The sequence below is a fragment of the Coregonus lavaretus genome (genome assembly GCF_964263955.1).
Source record: "Coregonus lavaretus genome assembly, chromosome: 38".
NCBI lineage: Eukaryota > Metazoa > Chordata > Actinopteri > Salmoniformes > Salmonidae > Coregonus > Coregonus lavaretus.
Genome location: NC_140025.1, coordinates 15,974,239 through 15,983,967, shown reverse-complemented (window position 1 = coordinate 15,983,967; position 9,729 = coordinate 15,974,239). Strand labels below are relative to the sequence as shown.

The 9,729-nt window shown below is 42.7% G+C and overlaps 1 protein-coding gene across 13 annotated transcripts in view; it reads right to left on the bottom strand.

Annotated features, from left to right (window-relative positions):
- Positions 1-223: 223 nt before the first annotated feature.
- LOC311112188 (muscleblind-like protein 2a) overlaps positions 224-9,729 on the bottom strand; it is a 73,055-nt gene continuing 63,549 nt past the window's right edge. For 10 of the 13 annotated variants that reach the window (XM_084155204.1, XM_084155211.1, XM_084155206.1 and 7 more), the window contains 2 exons: positions 9,286-9,383; positions 224-473 (listed from right to left, as the gene is read on the bottom strand). In XM_084155204.1, the coding sequence (XP_084011330.1) occupies positions 459-473; positions 9,286-9,383 (113 nt within the window). In that variant the 3' untranslated portion in view covers positions 224-458. The remainder of the gene's footprint in view (positions 474-9,285; positions 9,384-9,729) is intronic. The other 3 variants (XM_084155203.1, XM_084155207.1, XM_084155213.1) reach the window with 1 other exon arrangement.

The following is a 9,729-nucleotide window of genomic DNA, read 5'->3' as shown; positions in this document are numbered from 1 at the left end:
GTTGCAACCAGGGGCTTCTCTGTGACTAAAAACAATTAAGCACTTTTGACAATAAGCACTAGTTCTCTTTTAGTGCAAATAAGGTGTTTTCCATGGGTGAACATTTGTGCAGATCGAGGTTCCGTTTCGAAAACAAAATATAAAATGACCTACATTACTTTAACAGAGAAAACAATCGTTAAAATGAACTCATCGCCATCTCTCCACTAAGTAAGTGTATGTAGTTCAGTACATTTTTTTTGTCGTCCTTTTCATGGCAATAGTTTCCTAGCAATACATATACATCTTTTTGTTGTGTGCATCTTCTTACACCAGCACTCAAGTCTTATGGTTATTGGTAGTATTACACTCTTAGCATGCAGGTTGCTGTAGTGGAAGGGGAAGGTAGTATGTACAGAAGAAGGGCTGTTTTGGGCTTCGTAGTGCAGCTTCTTGACACACCATTTCTTTCCTGAGAGTTACTTCAGGATAATCTGCGGGAGAGGTGAAGAAAAAGAAAAATGGAGAACAAAACGTCAGTTCATCGCCTAAGCCTTTTCAACTAATTGGCTCCATCTCAATTTATGTTTCCGTGATTCCTCACATCTGATCCCCTCGCCTTCTCAACCATATTGGAGAAGAAGAGCCAAGTTCCCTCTGACCTTCTTCTCCAATGCCTTTTGAAAAGGAGGCGAGTAGAGAGGATGCAAGGAATCCAGGAAAGATTGAGAAAGTGACAGATTATCGTCGTGGGGTTGCTAAAAAGCCAATCCCTAACATACACTACATTACCAAAAGTATGTGGACACCTGCTAGTCGAACATCTCATTTCAAAATCATGGGCATTAATATGGAGTTGGTCCCCCCTTGGAGGCTGTGGAGGCTGCTATAACAGCCTCCACTCTTCTGGGAAGGCTTTCCACTAAATGTTGGAACATTGCTGTGGGGACTTGCTTCCATTCAGCCATAAGAGCATTAGTGAGGTTGGGCACTGATGTTGGGCGATTAGGCCTGGCTCGCAGTCGGCGTTCCAATTCATCCCAAAGGTGTTCGATGGGGTTGATGTCAGGGCTCTGTGCAGGCCAGTCAAGTTCTTCCACACCGATCTCGACAAACCATTTCTTTATGGACCTCGCTTTGTGCATGGGGGCATTGTCATGCTGAAACAGGAAAGGGCCTTCCCCAAACTGTTGCCACAAAGTTGGAAGCACAGAATAGTCTAGAATGTCATTGTATGCTGTAGCGTTAAGATTTCCCTTCACTGGAACTAAGGAGCCTAGCCTGAACCATGAAAAACTGCCCCAGACCATTATTCCCCCTCCACCAAACTTCACAGTTGACACCATGCATTTCGGGAAGGTAGCGTACTCCTGGCATCCGCCAGACCCAGATTCCTCCGTCGGACTGCCAGATGGTGAAGCGTGATTCTTCACTCCAGAGAACGAGTTTCTACTGCTCCAGAGTCCAATGGCGGTTAGCTTTACCCCACTCCAGCTGATACTTGGCATTGCGCATGGTGATCTTAGGCTTGTGTGGGGCTGCTCAGCCATGGAAACCCATTTCATGAAGCTGACGAACAGTTCTTGTGTTGACATTGCTACCAGAGGCAGTTTGGAACTCAGTAGGAGACACGATTTTTACATGCTACGCGCTTCAGCACTCGGTGGTCCCGTTCTGTGAGGTTGTGTGGCCTACCACTTCACGGCTGAGCTGTTGTTGCTCCTAGACGTTCCACTTCACAATAACAGCACTTACAGTTGATCGGGGCAGCTCTAGCAGGGCAGAAATTTGACGAACTGACTTGTTGGAAAGGTGGCATCCTATGACGGTGCCACATTGAAAGTCACTGAGCTCTTCAGTAAGGCCATTCTAATGCCAATGTTTGTCTATGGAGATTGCATGGCTGTGTGCTTGATTTTATACACCTGTCAGCAACGGGTGTGGCGGAAATAGCCGAATCCACTAATTTGAAGGGCTGTGCACATACTTTTGTATATATAGTGTATGTGTATGCAATGTAGATCCTACAAGCTCATAGTAAGTCATTTTAATGGCGTGAGTGGAGTCATTTGACTTATGATTATGAAGAAAAAAAGAAATAAAACAAAACAAAAAGCTGAATGTTATATTGATGTTGTGTGATGTCCCGTTGGCTCCTAGTTGCTTACCGCTGGTTACCCAGACAGAGGCCCTCTCCAAACCCCTTGCCTCTACCCCCCTAGGCACTTGCATAGATCCAAGAAGACTAGATGGGTGTAAGTAATTTTAGAGGGAAAGGTGGAGCTACACATATCAATTTCTTTCAAATCTACAAAATAGATCAACTGTTTAGGTGGTAGGGTCTAGGGGTCGTTTTTGGACAGGGCCACATAAAGCAAATTATTGGCTTCAGCTTAGAAAGCAGACAGATACAGTAGATGAGCCGGCTGATGCATGGAGGACCACCATGATGCGTTGTACCAGCTACAGCATTGAAATAGAATGACTTTTCCGCTTTTAGACATTCTATTTCTACGCGTTACAGGCCAATGCTAGCAAAGGCAAAAGGTAATTTCACACACATGCATGCATGCTAGGAAATGCAGTACCACAGATATCACTAATGAGGACAGCAGTAACAACAGCGAATCAGATAATCAGTAATATGGAGTGAGTGAATGAGCCATGACGGACAGAAAAAAGGAAATGAAAGGTCAGGGGTGGATGCCTGACCCACCATAAAAGAAAAGCAAACACTAGATGATCTTGGAATAAATGTGTGTGAGACACTGATTGCACTGTATGTTTTTTGTGCCTATGATGGCACTTTACGGAAATCCTTATTGCAGACTGCAGCCCCAAAGGGGACATTGTAAAATCATCCTGCAAATATGTGAACCAACTTACTTTTTCTAACCAATGTGACAAAACTGCCACTAGTGTATCTTGGTGTATTTCCCAATTCAGCCAGAAGAGGGCGCCCCCCCACATCAACATCAGGGCAGTGAGAGGATTGACCTGCAGGTACTTATGATCAAGACTATTGTCTGTAAGGCTGACCCAAATTAGTTGACTCGTCGATTGTTTGGTCATTAGGCTGTTGGTCGACCGAGATTGTTTTAGTCGAGCAGTAACAAATATATATATATATATTTGCGCCCCCTCAGTGAACTAATCCATTGCGGAGGCATAGACTAAAAGCCAATTTATGCTTGATCCGAAAATGTGGTCGGAGGCTCCATATGGAGGTTGTGACGCAAATGCCTCCAGAGGCATGCAGAAGCCAAATCGAGCTCCGTGCCGCATTGCCATGCGCCTCCCAATAGTTTTTTACAATGCAGAGGGCTCTGCATAGCTCCGCATTGACATGATTGGTTGATGGTAGGTGGGGGCGGTACACCCTGTAGAAAACACAAACTCACTTCCTTGACAACAGTATGAAGTATGAATGCTCTAACTTCTGCTGAGGCCGTATCACCGTAAATGCTGCATGGCCAATGAAGACGTCGGATTGACCGTGACTTCTCTCTCCAGAATTTGTGCACATTCATTGTTTCATAACTTCATTGTGTGTATTATTTGCGTTTGATTGTTAGTGTATATCAATTCCCCATTACATATATCACCAGTAGTATATTTACCGTTAATTCCTATCATTTCTAATCTACAATGTTTATTACTTTGGTTAAGGTCATTTCTTTTAATGCATTCAATATATTATTATTCCAATCTTCCTGTTATCATTGTCGGAGTGGACACATTGTTCGCAGAGTGCACAACCTATGCTACACTTGTGAGAAACAAGTTTTGGTTTATATAAATTCCAATTGTCAATTTAGTAATTGTCTTTTGTTTGGAGTGCTCCTGTCAATGTTGAGTAAGGACGCGCATACATAGAATTAGGCCTATTGGCTACCTGGCCTGCTAGCAAATGTAGGCATATAAATGTGCCCATTTGGGGATCTGATAGTATTTCTGATTGGCTTAACGCACCAACACTAAATGACCTGTGGAGCTTCTCAAAGTAATATTTTCTTCAGCTCGAACAGCAAGCAAAGTCTGTTTTAAAATCCATTGAGGATTACAATAGTTCCTCAATGTATTTGAAAAATCTTTCCAGCTCTCTCCCTTTCGATAACCACTCAGCGTGAAAGGGAAAAATCTCATGCTCTGATCCAGTGGAAACGTCATAAAATAGGCATTTACATTTTAGTCATTTAGCAACGCTCTTATCCAGAGCGACTTACAGTTAGTGAGTGCATACATAATTTTTTTTATTTTTCATGCTGGCCCCCCGTGGGAATCAAACCCACAACCCTGGCGTACCTGATTACTTCTCATCAGTGCTTGACTTGGACTGAAATTAGGTTCCAGTACTCATTTTGGGTGCTGGTACTGTTTATATTTAGGTGCAGGAGCTCCACAACACTGAGCTAATATTCTATAAGAGGAACAGGAGCTCAAGCAGTAGAACATTTGAGGTGCCGGTACTCAGCAGCTCCGGTGAGCTTGTGCCCAAGTCAAGCGCTGCTTCTTATCCCTTGCGCAAATAGCTTACAGTTGTGTCTGTCCTGAGCTCACTGGCGCTGGAAACTGAGGGCCCAGAATATTTTATACAATGTTGCAAGTTCACTAGCACAAGCTTAGGCCGGACCCAAGTTAATAGTTGATACAATGTTTCAAGTTCGTTGCAGACAGGCCATGTGTAGCCAATGTGATTTATAGGATATTTATTTTTATCAGGATATTTTCTACCTACAGGCAGCAATGTTTTTATTTGTTGGCTTTACCGTTACGAAAAAAAGATTGCAGTCAGAGTGCAGTATAACTGCAGTTTGCTGCAAATACTGCAGTAAGTTTACTGCAGTAAGTTTGCAGTGTAACTGCAGTTAGAGTGCAGTATAACTGCAGTTATTCTGCAATTACTGCATCCAAAATACCACAGTCGACTGCAGTTACTGAACTTTTACTGCAGTTTCAAAACTGCAATCTTTTTTTGTAAAGGTATGTAGGCTATTTTTACATAGTTGGCAATAGAAGTTACTTTTTAGGTTTGTATCATTTTCATTTAGATTTGGATATAATTTTTATTAACCACATGAAAATGATTTTGAGATATGAAGACGTTACTATAAATATAATAAAACTGTTTCACAAAAATGTGCATATGAAAACCATAACCGGCACGCATATCGGTAGAAATGGTAAGATAAATTGGCATTCCAAATAAGAAAGGTTGCTGACTCCTCGTGTAGCCTATTACCGGCAACTTCAGGAGAGTATCTGAGAAAGCCAGCAGGAGCGGGAGGAGAATAGTTTGTTCAGGTTACGTTTTTCTTCTGGTTATCTTGATCTCTGGCGCCCTCTTGAGGTATTTGTCTTATTTCATCAAACCGTAAGCTTAAAGCATCAGACAAGCTCAAGCATATAGTTGATTTTATTAAAACACATAGGGTGTGTCTATACATGGAAAAATACCCGTTTTAAAAATGTCAACCAATCGACTGGTCGAAAAAACGGACGACTTTCTGTTGACAAATATTTTTTGTTGTTGTCGGGGACAGCCCTAATTGTCTGTATTTCGAGATGACCTCTAAAGCTAAAAACAGACTATGTCGATGAACGGTTAAAAGCATCGGGTAGCATATTGAATCGCTACATGTTGAATCAGCACCGTTCGTCGACATCCAGCAGGCCAACGTCCATTATGGTGTGTCCTGTTCTTTAAAGGTCCAATGCAGCCGTTTTAATCTCAATATCAAATCATTTCTGGGTAACAATTAAGTACCTTACTGTGATTATTTTTGACCATTTTAATTGAAAACAAACAAAAATAGCTTTTTAGCAAAGATCAATTTCTCAAGCAAGGATTTTGATAGGACTGTCTGGGAGTGGTCTGAGTGGGGAGGAGAAAACAGAACATTTGCTGTTATTAACAGAGAGGTTTGGAACACTTTCTTATTGGTATATTAACACATTTACCGCCTGGTGATGTCACCAGGCAGGCCAAAACTCCATCCCACCAAAACAGGCAGAAATTACAGGCGGTCTTTTCAAACAGCTCTTACACTAAAAGGGCATTATCCTCATGATCACAATTTCACAGTATTATTCCAACCTCATAGTGTGGAAATATATATAAAACACACATTTTGACTGCACTGGACCTTTAAAAGAGGATCTACTTCACCTATGTCAAACATGTTACGCTGTTCCAAACCAAACTATTACAAATCTTACTGTGAAAACACAATGTGTATGGTATATTAGATAGACAACTCACGTAATACTGTAGCTGGGTTGTGTCTGGACTGTGAAGACATATACCCTGAATCCCTATCCATTGCTTACACCTATCCACTCTGCTCAGATCTACACAAGTGCATAGGGGCTAGGGGGTGATTTGGGATTCAGGTCCCCCCGCCATATGGAACCCTTTTCCCTGAATAGTGCACTACTTTTGACCAAAGCCCATAGGGACGGACGCAGAATGCAGAATGCAGACAGGGAGAGGGCGTGTGAAGGGAAGGCTATGGCTGTCTTTACAGCTCCTGTAAGACCCAGGCACAGTCACAGCCTGCAGCTGTTAGCTAGTGTCCATGCATCATGATTAGAGCGATGCGTTTCACTGCGATGATGAGTCAGCGATGATGACGAGATCCACATTGGAACATTAAAAGCGCTCCCCCCCTCAGTTTCTCCCTGCCCTTCTCTCTTCCTCCCCCTCTCTCTCTCCCACTTTTCCTCAGAGACAACACCATCGCCATCTGAGACTGGGAGGCTGCATGTGTTTGTGTGCCGTATCCTCCCCGACACACACCTCGCGGTCTGATCATCAGCTGCCTCACCTGAACACAGGCACAGCAGCAAACCTTACAGATGTGCTACTCTGAGGGTGGTGTGATGTTAGGGATGCGTCCGAAATGGCACCCTATATAGTGCACTACATCACTGATCAGTGATTTTGATGTGTTACAGCCTTAATTTAAAATGTATTGAATCAAGATATTTTTGTCACTGGCCTACACACAATGCCCCATAATGTCAAAGTGGAATTATATTTTTCCAAATCTTTCCAAATTAATTAAAAATGAAAAGCTGAAATGTCTTGAGTCAATAAGCATTCAACCCCTTTGTTATGGCAAGCCTAAATACGTTCAGGAGTAAAACATTTGCCTAACAAGTCATATAAAAAGTTGCATGGACGCACTGCAATAATAGTGTTTAACATGATTTTTGAATGACTCTCTGCTTCAGAGTGCAAGCGGACCTTAGACTGGGGCGAAGATTTACGTTCCAACAGGACAATGACCCCAAGCATACAGCCAAAGCAACACTGGAATGGCTTCAGAACAAGAATGTGAAAGTCCTTGAGTGGCCCAACCAAAGCCCAGACTTGAATCCCATTGAAAATCTGTGGAAAGACTTGAAGATTGCTGTTCAATGCCGCTCCCCATCTAACTTAAGAGATCTTGAGAAAATCTGCACAGAAGAATGGGAGAAAATCCCCAAATCCAGATGTGCAGAGCTGAAACAGACATACCCAAAACGACTAAAAGCTGTAATCGCCACCAAAGGTGCATCTACAAAGTATTGACGCAGGGGTGTGAATACTTATGTAAATGAGATATTTCTGTTTTCATTTTCAAAAAGATTTCTAAAATAAAAATAAACATGTTTTCACTTTATCATTATGGGGTATTCTGTGTAGAGGCTGATATTGATTTTCATCCATTTTGAATTCAGGCTGTAACAACAAAATGTGGATTAAGTCAAGGAGTATGAATACTTTCTGAACGCACTGTATAACCTAACTCAAAATCACGCAAACAAAACTGAACACTGATGAAACACTATATTGGTCACAAAGACAACACACAAATGTATATTTAGGCACACTCACCATGACACTAAAGAGGCCAATTGGGTCCCTTTACTAGGAGTCAATTTTTTGACCAAATAAAGCCTGGGATTGAATGTAGAATGATGTGAAACCCGACGAAAAATCAACCATCACTTTCTACACTGAGAATCTCTCAATATAAACCAATTTGAGGGAACAGTGTGAAATAATGATGATTCACCGACAACCGGAAGTCTTGATGATCATGGATCGACGTCATCCGTCCAATACATTTCTGGGAAAGCTCACTGACGACAGATGTAAATCAAATCTCATCAAGCCTGTAACGTGGCCACGCCCAAGGCCTTGCTAAGTGGGGTTAATGGCAGACATTGTTTGCTGCTGGCCCTCCACCTGGTTGGCAGTGCGCTGTAATTGTCAGGTCTAAAGTGGTTGTGTATGTGTTTGCGTCAACCGACTTCCGCACCAAACTGCACCTTCCCGGCCCCTGCTGACACAGAGCCATGTGTCTAACTAGTAACTGTTCCTATCTGGAGCCATTTTAGGCCTTTCCGGAGACGTCCTTCCTGTCTCCTGTAACAGTAATATAGCAGATATGGCCACCCTGGATCAACAGTTCCCTCAAGGCTTTCGTCCTCACCCATCACCGCCAAGCAGAACAGGGAGTCAGAGAGTGAAGCTGTGTTTGCTGACAGGAGCCAACATGGTGGATGGAGATGGAGTGGCTAGGTTTTTTTAGGTGGCAAAGAAGTGTGTGTGTGTGTGTGTGTGTGTGTGTGTGTGTGTGTGTGTGTGTGTGTGTGTGTGTGCGTGTGTGTGTGTGTGTGTGTGTGTGTGCGTGCGTCACAAGACATACAGGTGATGTTTCTAACGCAGGTGAAAAGGGAAACTTGACATTAACGTAAAGTGGATGAAAAACAACATAGATGCAAAACAAAAACTAGGATCTAATGCAACACAAGACAACAAAACTATTATTTGCAAATGTGAGAGCTCTGAATAAGTGCTTCACTGGGCCATTGTGTGACACGGCCAATAAAATACTAGACATATACTTGTTCAAAACGTACGGGAGTCCCGTGAAATAATAGCCAACACATTCTGACACGTGTGGCAGACATTGAAATATACCACAGTAGCAGACTAGACTAGACCATGAATGAGTTTCCCTGTTGGGACAATAAAGTTTGAATTGAAGGATGTGGAGATTGGGCTCAGCCATAGAGTTGGATAGATGGCGCACTTGGCCCAAAGCCTGTTTTGGCATAGGCAGTGCCATTGAGGGCTTTTGCCATTTTTAAGTAGTCTACTCTTCAGCACTCATAGAAGTAAAATAAGAAATTGACTACTTTACTTGAAATTATAGGAGATAAGCTCTCTAGTGTATCTGTATGGACTATGGTCATCAAGCACTTATTTAGAGCTCTGGGACTGGATGAAAGAAAGCTTTAAAATGAGCAAACCTGATTGGCTGGCGCTGCTGCTGCGTAGGGGACACTTGTGGCAGGAGTTGTTGTTGCTGCAGAGATAGTAGCAGGCGTAGCACTGTACATCATGGGTACTTTTTCGGAAGGGGGGGGGGACCATGGAAGCAATGAACAGTTAGGCAGTGGAGGCAGTGTAGTAACCATGGCAACGGGTGTTGATTGTTTGGTTGTTGTTTTTGGGCATGATGCATATTACAGAGAGGGGCGAGCCATCGTTAGGTTAGCCCAGCAGAAGGCGTGCGCATCACAATGCAAAAGCGAGAGAAAGCATGGGAGAAAAGAAAGAGAAGAAAAAGCTGATTATAATCACAAGTAAGGAAATTTGGCCCGACAATCAGTTGTTCCCAGAGAGGACTGAGTGAGATATGATGAGTGGTATTATAAGATTGAGATTAACTAGAAAACAATTAAAGCCCCCTC